Source organism: Diorhabda sublineata, chromosome 7 (genome assembly GCF_026230105.1).
Source record: "Diorhabda sublineata isolate icDioSubl1.1 chromosome 7, icDioSubl1.1, whole genome shotgun sequence".
Lineage (NCBI taxonomy): Eukaryota > Metazoa > Arthropoda > Insecta > Coleoptera > Chrysomelidae > Diorhabda > Diorhabda sublineata.
Genome location: NC_079480.1, coordinates 15,615,863 through 15,635,857, shown reverse-complemented (window position 1 = coordinate 15,635,857; position 19,995 = coordinate 15,615,863). Strand labels below are relative to the sequence as shown.

The 19,995-nt window shown below is 31.0% G+C and overlaps 4 protein-coding genes across 8 annotated transcripts; 2 read left to right on the top strand and 2 right to left on the bottom strand.

Moving 5' to 3' along the window:
- Positions 1 to 714: 714 nt before the first annotated feature.
- LOC130446948 (pyrroline-5-carboxylate reductase 3) lies at positions 715 to 6,190 on the bottom strand. 2 transcript variants are annotated; one of them, XM_056783507.1, is made up of 5 exons: positions 6,148 to 6,190; positions 1,695 to 1,765; positions 1,457 to 1,639; positions 977 to 1,394; positions 715 to 925 (listed from the first exon to the last, which is right to left on the bottom strand). In XM_056783507.1, the coding sequence occupies exons 1-5, from the start codon at positions 6,179 to 6,181 to the stop codon at positions 843 to 845; spliced, it is 789 nt and encodes a 262-aa protein (XP_056639485.1). In that variant the 5' UTR covers positions 6,182 to 6,190; the 3' UTR covers positions 715 to 842. The 2 variants fall into 2 exon arrangements, with proteins under 2 accessions (XP_056639485.1, XP_056639484.1); XM_056783506.1 differs by lacking the exon at positions 6,148 to 6,190 and adding an exon at positions 3,544 to 3,825.
- On the bottom strand, positions 4,094 to 8,897 carry LOC130446947 (arylsulfatase J). 2 transcript variants are annotated; one of them, XM_056783504.1, is made up of 7 exons: positions 8,570 to 8,897; positions 8,154 to 8,490; positions 7,791 to 8,090; positions 6,678 to 6,984; positions 6,481 to 6,629; positions 6,148 to 6,421; positions 4,094 to 4,278 (listed from the first exon to the last, which is right to left on the bottom strand). In XM_056783504.1, the coding sequence occupies exons 1-7, from the start codon at positions 8,672 to 8,674 to the stop codon at positions 4,137 to 4,139; spliced, it is 1,614 nt and encodes a 537-aa protein (XP_056639482.1). In that variant the 5' UTR covers positions 8,675 to 8,897; the 3' UTR covers positions 4,094 to 4,136. The 2 variants fall into 2 exon arrangements, with proteins under 2 accessions (XP_056639482.1, XP_056639483.1); XM_056783505.1 differs by having other exon boundaries at positions 6,481 to 6,623.
- Positions 7,280 to 19,560, top strand: LOC130446945 (uncharacterized). Of its 3 annotated transcripts, none has more exons than XM_056783499.1 (7): positions 7,280 to 7,473; positions 13,717 to 13,826; positions 14,391 to 14,664; positions 14,723 to 15,169; positions 16,371 to 18,135; positions 19,180 to 19,279; positions 19,362 to 19,560. In XM_056783499.1, the coding sequence occupies exons 2-7, from the start codon at positions 13,719 to 13,721 to the stop codon at positions 19,407 to 19,409; spliced, it is 2,742 nt and encodes a 913-aa protein (XP_056639477.1). In that variant the 5' UTR covers positions 7,280 to 7,473; positions 13,717 to 13,718; the 3' UTR covers positions 19,410 to 19,560. The 3 variants fall into 3 exon arrangements, with proteins under 3 accessions (XP_056639477.1, XP_056639478.1, XP_056639476.1); XM_056783500.1 differs by lacking the exon at positions 7,280 to 7,473 and adding an exon at positions 13,162 to 13,285 and having other exon boundaries at positions 13,717 to 13,814; XM_056783498.1 differs by lacking the exon at positions 7,280 to 7,473 and adding an exon at positions 13,162 to 13,285.
- LOC130446888 (transcription termination factor, mitochondrial) lies at positions 9,401 to 11,155 on the top strand. The gene is made up of 4 exons (XM_056783394.1): positions 9,401 to 9,854; positions 9,963 to 10,059; positions 10,145 to 10,298; positions 10,651 to 11,155. The coding sequence occupies exons 1-4, from the start codon at positions 9,474 to 9,476 to the stop codon at positions 11,153 to 11,155; spliced, it is 1,137 nt and encodes a 378-aa protein (XP_056639372.1). The 5' UTR covers positions 9,401 to 9,473.
- Positions 19,561 to 19,995: the final 435 nt, after the last annotated feature.

The following is a 19,995-nucleotide window of genomic DNA, read 5'->3' as shown; positions in this document are numbered from 1 at the left end:
ATAAACTGAATTATCATATAACAACAATAAAAGTCACGATTAATTAAGATCTTCATAGGTAAATTGCTGAATACAACGCTCCGGACTTAACCCCTTCTTCCCTTTGGGCCCAATTTTCCAAACCATTATTTTAAGGTGACTTGACCAGTTTTTCCCACAAATCATTATATCATGTGAAAGTACTCGTCAAGAGCTATAACAATCCATCAATAACTCAATTACTAAAAAAAATGGACTTTGTCCCTTTTTCCCTCCGGCTCTTCATTTCGAAATCGTTTAGATTTTAGGTCTCTTCTGTTATAAAACTAGTTTTTTATAATTTTCGAAACACACAGTGTCTAAACTTAAAAATTTTTATATGTCTTTCAAAAATTATATAAAAAACTAATTCTACAATAGAAAGGACCTAAAATCAAAACGTTTTAGCAAGATAATTGGAATTTATGAGTATAAATAAGCAAGTAAATATTCTATGTTGATACAGGGACAAAAGTGACGTTACAAATGCCATTTTCCAACTCTCATACGTCACGTTATCTGTCAACGTCATTCAATGATATAAATTGAGGGTTTTAGTTAGGTTAGGTTAGTTTAGTACCAATTTCGTCGTTTTTAAAAATCAGGGACGTGAGTGGTGGTGCTGCTTTACGTATTTAAAATAAAATAGATTAATATGTGTCATGTAATTAAAGGTTAGAAATGATTTAAAAAAACTGAGATCACTAAGTTTCTTTTTTATTATATTATATGACAACACAAAATAATTTTGTTTCGTAGTAAATTACCACTAGCCTTGCGCCTTAACTTAAATAAAAATAAATATGAATATGGAACTATTAGTTTTATCTATTTTCACATTTCGACGATACTTTTCGACAATGTTTAGTTGCCGCTTCGACAGCACCGATAACTGCCCCTCGTAAACCTAAAATTTCCATCAATAATAAACAATTAACAATAATCAACGTAGTACCACCTTTTTCTTCTAAATAATGCAAACCGTACGCCGTGGATCCGGAAGGTGACGAAACGTCATCTTTAAGAACACCTGGATGCGTCTTGGTATCCCTAACCATTTGTCCGGCACCTAAAACCGTCTGCGACGCCAATCGATAAGCCAAATCTCTAGGTAAACCCATCTTAACCCCACCATCGGCGAGTGCTTCGATCATCAGATAAACGTAAGCTGGTCCAGAACCACTTAGAGCCGTAATCGGATCAATGTAACTTTCGGGAACTTCTTCGCAAGTCCCTATAGATTCTAATAACCTTTTTGTAACCCTACCGTCATCTTTCGTTGCGTTTTTACCGCTCACGAACACCGAAGCCGCGTTTCGAACCAGAGCCGGAATATTAGGCATCGCTCTAATTACCCGAGCTTCCTGAGGAAGGATCTGAAAGTTCGAGAACTCGACTCTTGCTTTACGAATTTATTAATAATAATTACACATTTTACCTGTTCCAATTGTTTGATCGTTATACCCATTGCTATAGATAAAAATAATTTATCCGCTCTGATTTCTTTTATTTTAATATCCGCTAAAGCGGACGAAACTACTGTCGGTTTGGTGGCTATTATTACAATATCGGAACCTTCGACTACTTTGGTATTTTCGAACGTCGTACTCGCCCCTAATTCCTAAAAAAAATATCAAAAAGATTAGTAACTTTAACTTTTTAACACTTTTACCTGCCTTGAAAGAATTAACAGCTAAATGATCCGAAGGATGACAACTCGCAATCATAGATGATCCTTGGGATAATCCTAAAATTATTATATGTATTAATGAAAATAATAACATTAAAAAAAAGAAGAAAAGTGAGGATTTTCCTTAAAAATAACATCTTCCAAATGTAAAAGCTCATAACACAAAAATTTTCTATAATGGCTGCCATTTTGTAACGTAAACTACTCACAGGTAAAGTCCATCGTCCTCTCTTGGAGACCACTTTGCCAACAAACTCTAAAAACATATCTCATCAACTCCAGGATTAAGACAATTCAAAAACTTCATAACCAAATTGGTTAGAAAGTCTGAGGAACTTCTTGAGATGCCAAAAAACTAGTTGTCAGTCTTAGGCAGATCGCACTTTAACACAAGGCAGAAGAAGGCAACTGTTAATTCTACCAGCAAGCCATAGAGACATCTTGTGGAACGAAAAAATAGGGGATACTCTACGTATTTTGGAGGCTCCCCTTTTAACTTCAAGGATCTGGCTTACGAAATCTCCAACGAGCATCCTTAGGTTTACAATCGACGAAATTTTGAGTGCAGCAATAATTTTTTGTGTAAAATACGAAATAATGATGATATATGCTTGTTTAAAACAACAGCACGCTTCCGAATAGACGTATCGTTTTCGTGAAACTCACTCCGTCCAAATCCCCAACAGTCACAAAGTAGCGATCTGAAATCGAAAAATCGATTCGTTGGACCAAATAAATCGATTTGTTATAAAGTATCGACACAGTGGATCGATTTTCTAGAAATCAATCTCTTAGTCCTCGATTTTTATACGATTCAAATCGAATTTTTTTAGAAAGAATTTTATATTAATATGATGCTATTTAATTTCAATTGACTTGATTAGGGGTAAATAGGCTGGGGTGATTCTCACGAAACCTCTCACTACTAGATTAAACCTTCTTCTGCATCTTTTCACATGTCATCTGTCATGTAGGTCTTTAATAAACTTAAAACTTTCTTTCGCTTTTAACAAATTAGAAGTTTACTTAAACCGCCCCTGTTCAATACCATCTAAATATTATAGTATTTTTTATGATTTGTAGTTTCGTTTTATTGTTGTCAGTTAAAACTAATTTTTTCACCTAACATAAAAAGTTCTATATTTTATAAAATTGTTTATAATTATCATATTTATACCTACAGGGAAATTGCAAAATTTATCATTATTATTTTATGTGATTAAGTAATATCAAAATATTCCATACAATTGTGATTTTATTTAATTGCTATTTACACCATTTGGTTTTATCTGTTGCTATATTAAAAGTGTTTTTCTAGATTACTCTATTCAATATTTACGTCATAATGTATTGAATAAATACCAAAAAAATACCGTTTTGAAATATTTCGAAAATTGCAAAAGCAATTATTCGATAATAAACAAGTTTTTACGTGAAAAAAATAGATAAAAATACAAATTAAGATTCAAATTAAAAAAAAATAATAATAATTAGTAAAAATCGCATTCAATTTAATTTTAAAACATCGATAGACCAATCCTTTTTGTCTATAAATACAAAATACGCATCCAAATATCGAGAAAAAGTCTCCATTTTGATCTTTGCGTATCAATATTTATAATATTTGGTTAAAAAGCGATTGACGTCAACTGTCAACACTGCGACAGCTGATTTTCTGCATTTGATGTTGATTATTTCTACATCGAGATACTTTTTTCTTTGAATTTGCCGCCGAAACTAGGATCAAAATGGAAGCTTACGACATTAGTAGGTTAACACTTATTCTCGTCTTCATATCTTTCGATTCATCCCGGGATATTAACTGATCGTATTACCCGTTTTGATGAATCCTTTCGCCATTGCTTGTGCCATTTTTCCACCGCCGATGAATCCTATTTTTAGAAGCTTATCACTCATGTTAGACGTACAGATCAATACACATACTAACTAATTCCAAAAGTAAATTAACAGCTTTCTTTTCAAAAAAAAAAACACAAACACACTTCCACAATCTTTGTGCATACTGAATATAAATATTGATTGGTAGTTCTATATGAATGGAAATATTTATTTTTAGAATATTTAATTATTAGGTCAATGTACAGTAACTGATTATTTTATTTCACGTATTATCAACTTTTGAATTCGTAATCAATAAATATGTTTATCATATTTAAATTATATTCCTTTTGTACTAAAAATACGAATTTAATAAATTAGTGACGTGGATCAATTTCCTACAATGACATAATTTAATTCTATGACCTACGAGGGTTATTTAGAAAGATTCATATTTTATAGTTGATTGAATTGGATTGAGGGTGATATTTTACGACGAATTTTGAGAACGAAACTGAAATTTGAAATGGATAATAAAACATTAGATTCGATTGAAATATTTATTAATAATGGAATTAATATTATCAAATTACATATCACCAAAATTCGTCCAAACGTAATTCCAATTTTTCGGATCCCCTCTTGGATCCAAAGGAAGGTTTCCCGGAGGTACTGCAGTCTTATTATACCGATCAAGGATTTCTTTTAACCATTGAACTATAGTGGGATTACTATAAACGTAAATATAAAACGTGTACGGCTTCAATTATTAAAATTATCAAAAAAAAAATAAATTTCAATGTAACAACAAAGACAAATTATGTTTGTTTTTCGCTACGTTCGCAGACGACACTGTTGTTTTCGTAATAAACAACAATTTTCTTCTTCTTTCTCTTTCAAGATATTCATAAATTGTTCAAATTTGGCTAAGTCATTGGACAAATAACCTTAATGGTAGACTTATATGTATAATGTGACTTTTAGAATCGCGATATTTCTAAAATGGTAACTTTTACGAAAAAAATCATAATAAGAATTTTTGTAGAAAATTATAAGATCTACAACTTTAGTTAACAAAATTTTCGATAAAACGAACCGTTTTCGAGAAAAATAAAAAAAACACAAGTTTTGATCCTCAACCCCGAATAACTATTGTACATAGAACACTTAATATCTATGTGGATTTATAATTTAAACCTTTATTTATAATGGTAAACCCCAGCTCTCCACTGATATTTATACATTGCTGACGAACTGAGGCCTTTTTTTCTATAAAATAGCACTAATAACCTAAATGGTAGATCTATATGTATAGTGTCACTTCTAGAATCGCGATATTTCTAAAATGGTAACTCTTACAAAAAATAATCATGATGACCATTTGTGTAGAAAATTTTAAGATCTACAACTTTTGTTTTGTAGAATTTCCGATAAAACTTACCGTTTTCGAGAAAAATTTAAAAAGCCTCAAGTTTTGACCTTTAACCCCGAATAACTTTTGTAGCATACATCGGATCTGTGGGGATTTTCAATTTAAACCTTTATTTATAATGGTAAACCCCAGCTCTCCACCAATATTCAACTTTTCAGGAAATCAATTCGATACTATTTTAAGTCTAAATTGACGGGACTATTAGATAAAAATTTCGAGAAAATATTCATCCAGAAAATGAACTTACTTTAAATAACTTTAATAAATTACTTTCAATATTTATAAATCTTAAAGTTAACTGTCAGTTTAAAGAACGAAATAATGGACAGTTTTAATAGTAATTAATAAATTATTCTATTAAACTTAAATAGTGACGTAAATTGTTTACATAACTACTTTTCATAAGTGATAAATTGAGGTTATGAAAAATGTGACGTTTCCTAATGTCAAACAGTGACTTGAAACGTCAATTTTAATAGCGCAATTAGATAAAAACATATAAGGATTCATTTCGATCTGTACTGATAATAATAAATAATCTCGTCATTTTGCAAAATGTTTTTCAAATTTCGATTGATACCCTAAACATAAAAATAGAATTTAATCGCACTCCTCTCGAAAATTGCGTACAATTTAAGTCAAAATCTACTTCCAGAAAAGTCAAATCATATAACGATTTAACACGAAAAAAATCAAATGTTCTTATTGCATATTTCTCCGAAAAGTCAAGCCAAATCAACTGAACATCATCAACGTTATAGTCCCATTATACAATTTCGAAAACTATCACAAATTTAAATTATGATTCTGTTTTTTGATATGGCTGTAGATAAAATATTGTTTGATACTCGTGCGCCAAATATTTTAGCATTACACGCACTTGTATCATAAATAACGAGACTCGAAAGGCTTTTTTTATGTTTAGATTGATCCTGTCTAAGATTCCACGTAACGGAAATTATAAAAATTTTTGAAAATCGTAAAACGGATGTTTGCATACTATTTTTTTGTAAATCACTCACAGAGTTAAAATTTACTAATTCTTATCGAAATATCCATTTTGTTAAAAAGAATGACGCATTATTTAAGTCAAATATACGATAATAGTAATTTCGTTTTCATAAATTTCAAATAATTTTCAATTTAATTAAATTTGCTGTTAACTTACTTTTTAACGACGTTATTCTGTTCGCATGGATCATCTTCAATATTAAATAAACAGATTTCTTCCATTAGATTACAATTACCATTAGAATTTGTTATATTAGAACAATTTAAAGTAGCTTGTTGTCTTAATTTGAGAATTTCTTCTTCATCAGCTGCTTTATTTATATATTTCAAAACTCGTCCTGCTGATGAATTAATAATAGATGAGACATTATATTTGTATATCCTTCCACTAGGTCCATACCACCAGTCCCACGTACCATTATAAGTTGTACCTGAATATTATAAACGATGTTTATTTTTTATATATTTTTCGTTGTTATATTTGATTTACCCTGTAATAATTTCCAAGGTCCTACAGTTATAGCAGAATTACCATAAATATCGTCGATATTATGCAAAATCTCTTTTCTTATCGACGGTGTATCTTTTGATAGCGCATTCCATTGGGTTATACCATCGATGTTACAAATATGTCTACGACTGTTATGAAGTTACTCGATTTAAAAGAAATTTTATCAAGAATACTACCTCGAATTTCCACCAGCAGCATCTATAATCGTCGGTAGCCAATCGACGATGTGCATACTTTGTTTAGCAATTCTATGGGGTTTTTCAAGTAACGGCGACCATAACAACCCCGCCGCTCTCACTCCCCCTTCCCATAACGTATTTTTGACACCTCTGAGCGGGAAATTAGAAGCAGCGTTCAAATTAAAACCGGCAGCCGGTCCGCCGTTATCGCTGGAAAATATTATTATACTATTTTCCAATTTTCCGCTATCGTATAAAGCTTTAACTACAGCACCAACGGAATCGTCGAGTTTCGTAAGTATAGCTGAAATTCGTGGAAATATTCAACAGAAAGTTATATAAGAAACTTCGAACACAAGCTTTGTATCGTGTTTATAATTGTAGTTCAGTCCTAGTTAGCCCTATGAGACGCCAGAACGTGCTGTGATTTATATTTTTTTGATCGAAGACATCTTTTTGTGAAGTTCGTATACGACATGAAATACTGAACACCCTCTACCACTACACCAACGCTCTCAATTACACTCTAAGATTATATACTCGATTAAACTGCATGACTTTGATAGACGATAACTTGGTTGTCGAAACGAGCGCTAGACAGTGTAATTGTGAGTGTCGGTGTAGCGTAGTGTACAACAATGTGAACTTAGTTCAGACGTTTAAGGTTTAAGCCATGGAACTATCGGTTGAAACACGTGCATTAATCGCAAATTTTGATGCAGAGATAACAGCTTAGATCATTGGACGCAGGAAGAGCGATAGAGTTTTATGGAACGATGAGTCGAAATTTGAGGTTAGTATTTGAACTTTAGATACATTGTGTAATCTCGATTGTAAAGCATGGCGGAAGTTCGAGCAACTAAAAATCTGATAAAAATTGAAGTGATTTTTATTAAAAAAAGCTATAAAAAACATAAAAAATAAGAATATAATATAATTGGAAAGGAAGAATGTACTTAAAGTAAAAATTTAACCGTCACAGTCATCCGATTTCAACTCAATTTAGTTGTTGTGAGACAAATTGAACAAGGAAGTAAAAAAGCAACTTCGGAATATTCTGGGCAAAAACTTTTAACCGTTAGTGAAATGATGACTTAAACTAAGATTTACCTGCGAATCTTCTTCTGTTATAATCATCGATATCCGTGAATGTTTTGATTAGATTGTCCGGTGCCGGTAGAGGGTTGTAAGGATTTCCGGAATGAACTGCCGCGTGGGCGATATAAAGAAAAAAAGGTTTATTGGAATCGTGTTCGTGAATAATCCTAACGGATTCTTGAGTAAATATATCCGTAGAATAATTTCCGTGCAAATCGTAAGCTACAGACAAGTTTCGTCGCATATCCAAACCCCACCCGGGTTTTTCAACGGCTGTATGTTCGTTATAATCGTGATGGCCGGTCCAAAACCCTTAAAAAACCCGGTGTTTATTACTATTGAAATCATTTAGAGCTAGAGATACATCATATTTACCGATGTGTGATTTGAATCCTCTATATAAAGGTGTGTATTCACGTTTATATGAACCTAAATGCCATTTTCCTACTATATAACTGTCGTAACCTAAATCGTTCAAATATTGGGGTAAAAGTTTTTCGTTTAGGGGTAAACCTCTAGCTTCAGCTCCGTAGAGTACAGTATGCTGCATACCAGTATGTATAGGGTGTTTGCCTGTCATCAAAGCACTCCTAGAAGGAGTACAAATTGGATTTACGTAATAATTTTGTAAAATTATTCCAGAATATGCTAAGGCGTCAATATTCGGCGTCGGTATCTGATTTGATCCATGAAATCCAACGTCATTCCATCCCTAAAAACCTTATATTAAAAAGATATTTAAATCATCTTAACTTAACATTAATTTCGAATTTAGATCGCAAAAAACTCACCAAATCATCGGCTAATATGAAAATTATATTCGGTTGGAGTGATCTACATGATGATGAAGCATAAAAAATTATATGTACCGCAAAACAAAAAACTGACTTTATCATTGTAACCAGAAAATTTGAAACGAAAACTTTTCTTAGCTATTACACTTAATTACCAGGCAATTCTCCTATTAATTTGGAGTTTAGGAACAAAGAAATTTAAAATCAAACTCTACAAATATAAATAAACTAAAATACTTGAACCAGATACTCGTATTTTATTATAAATAAACATTTTTATTAACTCTGTAATGTGTATTCCACTTGTGATAAGATAAATAATTCTGAATTACATTTAAAATCAAGCCAATTGCTGAATCCCATTTTTTTATGCCCACACACAAAGGAAATACTAACAATGATAATTTTTGCAAGGAAAAAAAAATTGTATATGTGAATCAAAATAATGAACAATGTCTGCACATGTGAAAATAATTAGAAAAACAATTTGTTCAACAGATGAAGCAAATATTTAAAATAAATTAGTGATTTTAAAAACAAAAAATATCATTTCAATAGCCCTGTATTAATAAAAATTAATGTGCCAATATTTAAAATAGAAATTAGATTTCTTCTTTTTTTCATCTTATAGACCCGACGTCTATAAGATGATTCGTCATAGGTTTTATAAGAAACGTTTTTGATAACAGTCGTTAGTTATAATTTTTAATCTCTAAAAGCGAATTATGATAAAAAATCATTTCATTTTCACTAGTTAGTTTCAATATAATAAGCTATTATTTTCCGCATTAAATTTTGGTTTGTTGCTTTTTTGTTCCTAGCCATCTCGATTTTGTCATCAATAAAAAAGAAGAAGAAGCTAAACTATTTTTATCAATTGTAAAAATTATTTTTTTCGAAAATGTTGATTCAAATTGTACAAAATTGTAGAAATTCAATATCATATGTGTGTCTAAGAAAGTTATGTGAAAAGTCTTCTCTTAAAAACGATTTATTGAAAACATCCATACAAAAAGTGAATAAAACTACTAAATCAATTCAAGATATAGAAAATAATTATAAATTATGTTTAAACAAAGGTATAACCGAACAAACTATCGATTTTAATCCTGAAATATTAACAGATAAAAGTTTGGTGTCTAAATTGGATATATTGAAATTGCTTCCGTTGGATATAAACTTGTCTGCTCCGTTATTAACAGTCAGTTATCCCAGATTAAAAAACTTTATATTTAACGAAATAGTCGAAAAGAAAATATCGGAACTAGCACAACTTTTAAAGGTAAGTGAATTTAGAATATGTATTATCAGATTTTTAAATAAATTTAGTAGGTAGCATAAGATTTACGTTATTTTAGGGCCTCTGTTTACTATGAAAGCATATTTTTAGGTTAATCAGCATGATGTGTGTGTTTGGATGTCTAAAAAAAACTTTTTACTGACTACAAATATGGATAATATGAAAAAATGTATAAAAATATTATTAGGCAAGTTTTTGAGAAATATATTTTTGCTTCTAATATTAATTTGTAATTATTCATTATAGTTAGAGGTTTTGTAAGTTATTTTTAGATGCTGGTGTTTCTCGCACAGCTATAATAAAAGATTTGTGGGTACTTAGATATAATCCTGATAATATTAAAGATAGAATCATTTTTGCTAGACAAAATAATATCGAGACTATCAAAACCTGGATGGTAAGAGCTCAACGTGAAATAATTGAAAAGTGAGTCTTCAAATTTATCAAAATATCAAAATTATTAGTTCTCTTCTTCTTTTCATCTTGTACAGCTGACACGTCTAATATAGGGTTAGTCGAAATGAAATTTATTTGCTTATAATCATGTATATAGGGATCAGCAAAAATAAAATGAATTTCATGTAATACTGCATAAAGGGCTTGTCAAAATGAAAATTAAATTTATGTTCATATAATAGTGTATATAGGACGAGTCAAAATTAAATACTATGATTTCTTTAAATAATTGTGCAAACAGGGTTTATCAAAAATATATTTATTTTCATATAATGGTGCATATAGGGCGAGTTAAAAATAAAATTTGGTTACAATTTTTCAGTTACGCGAAACGGCGATCGGACAATAAAGAAATTTTAGGTGAAAAAGAATCGTTAGTAGAATATTTGTCGGAAAAATTGGAATGTACCCAAGACATATCGAGATATTTAATTTTCAAACAACCGGCGTTGCAAAAGAAGAGCTTAAAAAAAATAGAGGTTATGATCGAATTTTTATTACAAAAAGGTTTCACGCCCCGGCATATTTGCAAAACGCCAAAAATACTGTTGCACAGCGTGGATACGGTGAAGAAGAGAATAAAAGAGATAGAAACTAATAATATACGTTTAGATTCGTTGGTTATGTTAACGAAAAGCCAGAGGCAGTACATGCATTTTCTCGAAACTGTTAAATGTAATAAAAGCAAATTAAAAAGTTCCTTCATGTTTTATTTCCATCCCGAAATGAAAAAAAGTGAAATATTCCAAAAAAACTGTAAATTACCAGCGTTATTCACGTATTTTCGTAGTTTGTACGCGAAATTATATGCAAAGGATCCAGTTTAACATTTATTCAAATAAAAAATTGACAAACTTCCTTTATATTTGACATTCAACACACTAGCGCTCTATAAAGCCGAGCTTACACCAAAACAACACGTAACATGCGGCGCCGTTGCATATCACACGTTGCGAAGTATTGTCATTGACGCATGCGATTTTGATACAACATTTCGTCAATTGCAACTTGTTGCTACCGATCCACAACGAAATAAAAAATGTGGCAACTATCCGTGCGACCTTAACACGTTGACTGCCAATGTTATTTTCACAGTTTCATTCAATCGTTAAAAATATTAATTGAAATATAAAATTGTCTCTTTTTTAAAAACAGTTCTATTTCTTGGTTAATGAAAAATGAAAAAAATCTTGGGTGATTGGGTGATAAATTATGAGTTATTTCGTAGTTGGCCGTCAATGGATTATATATATATATATATATATATATATATATATATATATATATATGTATATATATATATATATATATATATATATATATATATATATATATATATATATATATATATATATAAACATCAATAGACCGTTAATCGACAAGATATGTCAAAAGTAGACGCCATTTCACGTAAAAATATACATTAATTGATGTTATTCGACGTCATTAGACATCCAGAAGACATCAATCAACATTAAGTGACAATCGACTTCAATAGACAGTTAATTGACAGACAAGATCTGCCAAAAGTAGACGCCATTTCACGTAAAAATATACATGAATCGATGTGATTCTATCACAAACGGTGCTCTTCCGTATATTTTTTTAATATTTTCGATGTAGTCATGGAACGGCCAAACGAAGTCATTGAAAATATAAAGTGATCTACCGCGAGATATGACATTTCTATGGTCTTAATCTCTAATATAAGTTAACTAAAGAACACAGAACTAGAAAACTAAATGTCAATCAAAATTTGATTTGTCAAATCGATTATACAATATATTTATGATCGATTATACAGTGCCGTTCTTCAATTATACAGTGTTGTCTATATAATCAGATCATTTTATTTAACTTTCCACATCTTGACCTTTTTATATATAAATATATATTTCGTAATGATTTGTCCTTTGTTTAGAAAAAGATAAAATAAATACAAATTATCTCAAAATATATAATATTAGCGTGTTTCTTATTGACATAATGGTATTTTATCAATAATTAAGACTTTTTGAAATCCTAGTTCTAAATTTGTTCCAAGACTAGGAAATAAATCCAAGGTCTCTTCCACAAGAAATATGACAATCTACTTCATATATTAATCCCTCACAATCCAATTTTTACGTCACAAATTACATCAATGACTTGTTCTTTATCCTAACCTAACCCAACGTCATTGACGTTTCATTAGTCCTAACCTAACCAAATGTCAATCAAAATGTACATTTATACGCATTTCATGAGAGTGTTTAGCATCGATTATACAGTGCCGGTATCCATTTAAAATCGATTATACCGAATGAATTGAAAATATAGTGTTTAGAAATTACTTCGTACTGACGTTAATATTTCTACAATCAGATTCAAATATGCTATTTGAATTATTTCCAACATATATTTAAGTGTTGATCTGATTCATATGTTAAAAAATATAAAGTGCGTTCCAATAATAACGGTTTTGTTTACTACGATATTTCGAATAACGTTATTGTTTTATTTTATTTATGCTATTTAAATAACAGAACCGGAGTTGTAGTTTTTTTAAAGCAATATTACCGCTTTGTCCCAATTTACATTACCGCAAATTTTCATAGGATTTCGCGTAAATTAATTATTTTATGAAAAAACTATTCGATTTTATAGAATTAGAAATTTTAATCTGGACTTACATTATTCTATTGCTGAGTATATACTTGTTGCGAATAAAAAGTTAAAAAAAATGTTTTCTATTTGTTTTTGAACGTTTCCACGTTGATCGGCGCTCGTCGCAGGGAGTGGATCCGCCCTTACTTCCCACTCCTCCCTCTATAGCGATGTTGGGAAAATCGACATTTTCCTTTGTTGACGTGCGTGTACTATGAACTGTGCACAACCCTCGATGATAATTATGTCGAAAATTAAATCATTTATGCTATAATATACAATGTAAAACGGTGGTTGATATTAAAAACCAGGTAAGTCGAAAATATTTTGTAAATCAAAATTACCTTTACTATTTTATTACAAGTATCGAATTTTTAATATAATACCGATACGTTTCCAATTGATTTACTATCAGTAAATAGAACGATTCTGGTATACAAGAAAAAGTAATTGATTAAAAAATGATCAAAAGAAACAATCAGATTGTGACATACTTTTAATAATCGTGGTTTTCAAATTAAAAATGAAATTTTACTAGTTTTAATTTACAGATTTGTGCAACAAAATGATGTTTATCAAGATTTAAATATCTCTATTTCAAAAAGTATTATGAGAATAAACTATTTTTAAGCAGATTATTTTTCTATATCATGTTAATAATGGCGTGGTAATGAAATTATAAACATGAAAAATCGTTGATTTTACTTGTAACATTTCGTGTAAATCATAATTTTTGCTTAAGGTATGTCTAAATCAGCCGAATGGACTTCTTCGTCGACGCATGTTCGAAAACCTATGGGACCGGCACCCATCGCTTCCTTCGAAGATCTCTCAGACGAGGTGAGAACACGCGTACGTATCTTTGTCTATTCTCTATTTCCAAATTAATGAGAAAATATTTATAATTATCGTGGAGGGGGTAAAGTCATCGATAACTTCGAAAGTGCGCATGCGATCAGTCCCTAAACTGATTCGGAACTTGACCCGAGAACAAAGCTAATGTAATTTATAGTTTAACAATGTTTGTCAATCGAACAACGTTGTCAGACTATGAAATCTTAAAGACATTTGGTATAATTCGAAATGGGTATCTATATTGCAAAAAATACTCGTCTTATAAGCACTTCTAAAAATAACAACTCACGAATTTATCCGTTGACGTTGTCTATACCAATTTTTCTTCTTATTCCTTCCATTGTAGGTCTATCATCTGGTATTATATTGTTACTCCACATCTTTGGTGGTTGACCTCTACCCCGCACTCCATTTAGAGATTTATCCTTTGCTATTTCTAACAGTCTATCGTCTTTTTTTCGCTTGGGAATTCTTATTAATTCCCAGATTTTTTATAAATTATAATAGTCTATTAAGATCAAAATGTATAGATTCATTTGAATAGATATAATTTTATCGTAGCTTGAAAGTCCAGAAGAAAAAAACGTTTCTGGTTCTGTGGTGCGTTTACCTGGTATAAGAGAAGATCTGTCGCCCGCTTCGCCGGTCTACAATTCTCAACAGACTAAAAAAATAAGTCTGATAGGTCGTCCGATAAGTCCGATATCGAAAAACGTCAAACATCAAACACCAAGGATCGATATTTCTAGAGCTAGTAGCTCCTCGCATCATGACAGCAAAGATAGCAGCCCGGATAGAGAAATGTACGATGCTAATGGTGCCAAATTAGGTTTAGGTAAATTGAAAATAAGATTTTTTCAAATTAATTTTTATACGATAGTTAATTATTGAAGGTTTCAAAGAAGATGGAGCTTTAGATTTACGATCTTCGACGGAAGAACTAGATTTTCAAGATATATCGATAAGTGGACGAAAAAGACCTCAATCTCCTTCTACGTTAGATGATCCGATAACTACAAGAAAGGATTCTCAATGTTCAGATATAGTATTGTTGTCAATATCAGGTAGAACATCGAGATTATCAAGCATCGGAAGTCAAGGCTCCAATCAAAGTCGTATATCTAACATTAGCCACATTTCCATATTATCCGGACAATCTAATCTATCTAGATGTTCTTCGCCACACAAAATGCAATTAGAAACGTCTTTTTGTGGTACGAAAGTATTAGATAAACCAGCCAAAGAAAATAGAATTGTTGAAGCCAAAATTGACACCGACGTTATGGAGAAAATTTTGTTATCAAGAAAACACGATCCGACAGAAGCAATTTTTGCTGAAGGTGAGTATTTTCCTTCTATTTTAATTAATATTGTCGGTTTTTTTCGAAAAAAAAAGTCTTTAGAATCACGCTAGTATACGTTGTTAATATCTGTCACTTGCCATCGAATTCCTTGTGTTGCGTATGAGAAATCATACTTTAACTTAACCAACAAACGATGCTATATCAAACTATATCAAAATATGCTCCAATATTATTTTCAATTCATAATAATACTTTGAACACAATAATAAACGTAATATTTACTTTCATTTTTCGATGTCCAGTGCACTTTTATTAAAATTAACTTTTGAATAGATCTATGGTGATATTCTCGATCATATTGTTTCAATTTATAAAGAGTAAAATTTGAATTGCGCACCATGTTTGACAGTCATAACGACACACGATTATGACAGATCGATTGGGTGTTAGTTTAACATGGAACATTACAATGTAAAACACGTCCTGATTGTCAAAAATTATTATCAAAATGGTGAAAGTTTAATTACGTCTATTCGTAAACAGCGTCAAATGTTCGATCCAAATAATGTGTCTAATGCATCTACAGTGAAAAAATATTAAAAAAATTCGAAAGTACTAGTTCGGTTAGTGATGTAAAACACACGCTACTAGTTCGTAGAGGTAGTTCAGAACGAAACATCACGGCAGCATACCTAAACTCAACAATTCCCATCAATAGACCATGAACAGCGAAGAGAATTCATCAATTGGATTGCTGATTTTGCAAACGAAATTATTTTCAGTGATTAGGCCCATTTTCGACCTCTCTTAATAGGCAAAACTGACGCATTTGGGACTTAGAAAATCCACGAATTATTCTTCAGAAAGCAATGCATTACCAACTGGTCAATGTATGGTGTGCATTTTTGTTGTGGAGGAATAATTTTTCGAGAATGTGAATGGCGAGCTTTACGTGGTTTCAATTTTGAAGTATTTGTTCAAGTTTACTTCTGGTCATGTCGTTTCTCGATTTGGTGACTAGAATTGGTCTTCGCGCTCTTGCGATTTAACTCCTTTAGACTTCTGCAGTCATCGAATCATTGAAAGCCTTAATTAGACGCTGTTTCAAAATGTATATTTTCTAAATTAATGATTATTTAAATAGTTTGCTAGGGAAAACGATGTTTTATTGAAAACTGAAATTTTTCGCTCTTTGTTTTCGATTGATCGTCTCCGTGAGTATATTTTTTCATTGTAGGCATATCAGTAGATAAAGTACAAACTCCGGATACGGAACGTAGAAAAGAAGATGTGACCAAAAATCGAGAAATTCCAAAAATAACGTCGACCGATACCAGTTCGCCGCGTAAAAATGTTAAGAGTAGATTCGTTTCAGAAAGTGGAGTTGAATATTATTATATTCCGTTGAAAGGACCACTGCCGCCAGATCTTCCCAATACGCAAAAAGTTCAATACGTAAAAAAAACGCAAAGATCTCATCATCAGACTGAAAGTGAAGTTAAAACGAAAAAAACCGAACCTAAATATATTAGAATAAAATTAAAACCGGATAAATCTTATCCTGATAAGGATATAAGTTCTGTTAATGGAACTACAGAAAAAATAGATGTAGCCGAAGAAAATGAAATTATTTCTTCTTCTCCTTCGATTAATACGAAATTAGAATTATCGAATGTTAGTAAAAGAATGAAACCCGGAGAGAAAAAAGAAGAGGAAAACATTTCGCTTAAATCCGTTTCGTCGACATTATCAACGGAAAGTATCGATAAAAAATCCAAATCCAAATCGGTTTTATCCTTGTTCAAGTCTAAAAAATTAGACAAAAATAATACGAAAGCGCAGAATCATAACGAAAATGGAAATATTAAACAGAGTTATTACGAAAATCCTCTCCAATGCGCAACTATAAGGATACCTTTACATTCTCCAACTTATTACGAAAATCGATCTATAACGACATGCGAAATCACAGAAAATGTACCAAAACCGGCCCTGACTAGTCGACAAAACAGCACGAGCAGTGAAAATATGACATTTTCGACAAATTTAGGTACCGAAAATGAAATTTTCACAACAAAATTACCAAAAACTAAGCAACCCGTCGTTGTACAAGACGAAAACACCGAAGAAAAAATGGATATACAAGAAAATAAAGACATTAACCAGGAACTAGAGCAAAATGCATCATATCCGAATGAAAATTTACTAGATAATGACGTAATCGAAGATAAGAGCGTAGCTTCGATTTGTTCTACAGCCGACGATCACAATTCATCCGAATCCGAACGTGATATCGAAAATAAAAATAACCTCATTTTAAACACGCAATTAATATGCGAAACCGAAAAACAAGCCATAGTTTTTTCACAAGATTCTTTCGAAGACGAACTACCTTACGTACCAACGACGTTACCTTTAGAAAGATCGGCGGCACTACCGATACTCCCTATAAATAAACGTTCCATCCTCGAAATAAAAACGTGTCCTATAGAAAGACCAAGATCGTCGACGCCTCTAAATCCGAGCTGTCTTAACGAATATTGCGAAGATTTTTCCAAAAAAATAACGAAAAACACTGAAAAAATCAAAATTTTACTACCGCGTAATGATTCAATCGATAAAATTAATAAAGGAAGAGATTCGAATATAATCAAAGCGAACGAAACGCCTCCGCCGCTACCACCGAAAGGAGTACATTGGATCAGCTTCGACGACATACCTGAAAAACGAAAAATTCCTAAAAGGATACAAACTCTTCCGTCGCACAGTTACGCCGACGAAAATGCGCAAGAATGCGTTATATACAATTACGTAAATCCGGAGGAGTGTAAATGCGAATGTCACGAGTTAAGTGCCAAAAAGAAAGAAACCGAAGAACCTTCGAGAAAATATACCGAAGACGACGAACTTCCTTTGTTAGAAGACGATTATCAAGACGAAACCAAATTTATGGCTACGTGTAAAGTTCCAGACGAATCGGGCGATTGTACAAACATTTTGAGGTTAGTTTCTATCTACTAAAACTACTCTTATATCATTTATTTTTTATTTAATCCTCCAAAACTATCAAATGATCATTTTCAACAATATATTAAATCAATTTTCAATTAATTTAATCATTTCTGACAGTAATTTAGTGGTAATTAATTAAACTGTTATCGTTTCTACATTTCGCTTATAGATGGCGTAGTTATAATACGTTACGTACCTATTAAATGTCGCCAATATCCAATATCGAGAAAACAGGATCAAATTTATAGGAAAATGCATTTTCCTATCCTTTACTTGTTTTTTTTTCTTTATATTTTAATTAAAAAACGTTATGTTTATCCAAAAATCATGCAATTTTTTGAAATTTCGTTTTCAATATACATTTCACATTCAACTATTCTAATATACACGGTGTCTCGACAAAATACCTAACCTCAATAACTACGGATGTGACGTATTTTAACTTTAATAATTGTGTAAATAACCTCACTTTTTTACCATACAGTCCCATACACCTTTTAAAAAATATTTTATTGTTCTTTAGAATTGTCTGTATTTTAATTTTTAAAGAATACTTATATTTTCCTTCGTTTGAACGTCAACACTTTATATATATATATATATATATATATATATATATATATATATATATATATATATATATATATATATATATATATTAAAAAGAATACATAGTACATATCCTAAATACTAACAATTTTCTTAAAGCAATTATGATAGTGATACAAGTATACCTCTTTAAAACATTTCCGTATGTATTTGTAAAAAAACATTACACCCCTGACTTTTGCCCCAATCTTTACTTCTTTACTCTACATCAACGGTTCGAGTTGACAAATCAAACGTACTCATTGATCATCGAAAGATACTTGTAAAAACGTTTAAGTTTGTTTTTATAGGTTATATGTCATACTTCAAAACAGAACATGATTATTATTATTCTAATACTGTTTTTATTTAAAAGACATTTGTTTATATAATATTTATATTTAAACGTTTTTTTTAGTAATCCCGTTTTTAATTATACGTTTTAGTGATTCTACAAGTAATAATCAACGTGTGATTACTGAAACCGCATCTTCTTTCCTCAGTGAGTTACCGTTGACGAGCAATACATCTTGTATAACATCTCAAGTAATTAATTTATTGGTTTTCTATTATTGAAACACATTGTATATTCAATATATAGCGAGATATTGATAATATTTTTTTTCAGGATGATTATCAGTCTCCCGTTTCTCCTTATTTACCAAGAATCTATTAAGTTTAAAAACATTTTTCGAAAAAATAAAAAAATAGTCACTTTATATATGGTATGTTTGAATATATTGAGTTGTAAGAGTTTATCTTAATATAAAATGTTAATTAAAATTAATTTGTTTTTTATAAAAATAAATAGAATATATTACAAAAAATTACGAGAATTTTTTAATGTACCTAATCGTAAGGTTTGTTCTTGGTAGCTGCACTAGTAGAACTAGTTCAGGAGGAGTACACTAAAACGTTCTTAGTAGCAGTGCACGAGAACTAGTTCACCCAGCTCACTATGCTGCTTGCACTGGGTCTAGAGTCAGGTCATCCATTATAGTGCAACAAGTGTAAACTGGAAACGGTGGCACTATATCTTAGTCATTGTACGAATGTAAAATATCAAAAAGTACTAAAAAGTTTTTCATTATTGTTAATACTACAAGGTCTGAATCACATCAAATAACCTCAAATACAACAATCAACAAATGCTCCATTGCTCTCTGCTCTATATCGTTCTTTATATCCGATCAACTTAATTCTATACACTCATGAACTGGCCTGAACTGGTACAGTTCTAGTGCAGCTCCCAAGAGCAAACC

Bases quoted from the DNA above. Each gene is read 5' to 3' on its own strand.
- LOC130446888 (XM_056783394.1), top strand. From the start codon at position 9,474: ATGTTGATTCAAATTGTACAAAATTGTAGAAATTCAATATCATATGTG. The intron at 9,855-9,962 runs GTAAGTGAATTT...GCATATTTTTAG, and splicing joins AACTAGCACAACTTTTAAAG to GTTAATCAGCATGATGTGTG. The intron at 10,060-10,144 runs GCAAGTTTTTGA...AGTTATTTTTAG, and splicing joins ATGTATAAAAATATTATTAG to ATGCTGGTGTTTCTCGCACA.
- LOC130446945 (XM_056783499.1), top strand. From the start codon at position 13,719: ATGTCTAAATCAGCCGAATGGACTTCTTCGTCGACGCATGTTCGAAAA. The intron at 13,827-14,390 runs GTACGTATCTTT...ATTTTATCGTAG, and splicing joins CAGACGAGGTGAGAACACGC to CTTGAAAGTCCAGAAGAAAA. The intron at 18,136-19,179 runs GTTAGTTTCTAT...TATACGTTTTAG, and splicing joins GATTGTACAAACATTTTGAG to TGATTCTACAAGTAATAATC.
- LOC130446948 (XM_056783506.1), bottom strand. From the start codon at position 3,625: ATGAGTGATAAGCTTCTAAAAATAGGATTCATCGGCGGTGGAAAAATG. The intron at 1,766-3,543 runs GTAATACGATCA...TAATAATTTTAG, and splicing joins GAAAGGATTCATCAAAACGG to GATTATCCCAAGGATCATCT. The intron at 1,395-1,456 runs GTAAAATGTGTA...TCGAACTTTCAG, and splicing joins CGATCAAACAATTGGAACAG to ATCCTTCCTCAGGAAGCTCG.
- LOC130446947 (XM_056783504.1), bottom strand. From the start codon at position 8,674: ATGATAAAGTCAGTTTTTTGTTTTGCGGTACATATAATTTTTTATGCT. The intron at 8,091-8,153 runs GTAAATATGATG...GGGTTTTTTAAG, and splicing joins AGGATTCAAATCACACATCG to GGTTTTGGACCGGCCATCAC. The intron at 6,422-6,480 runs GTAAATCAAATA...TATAATATTCAG, and splicing joins ACCTTGGAAATTATTACAGG to GTACAACTTATAATGGTACG.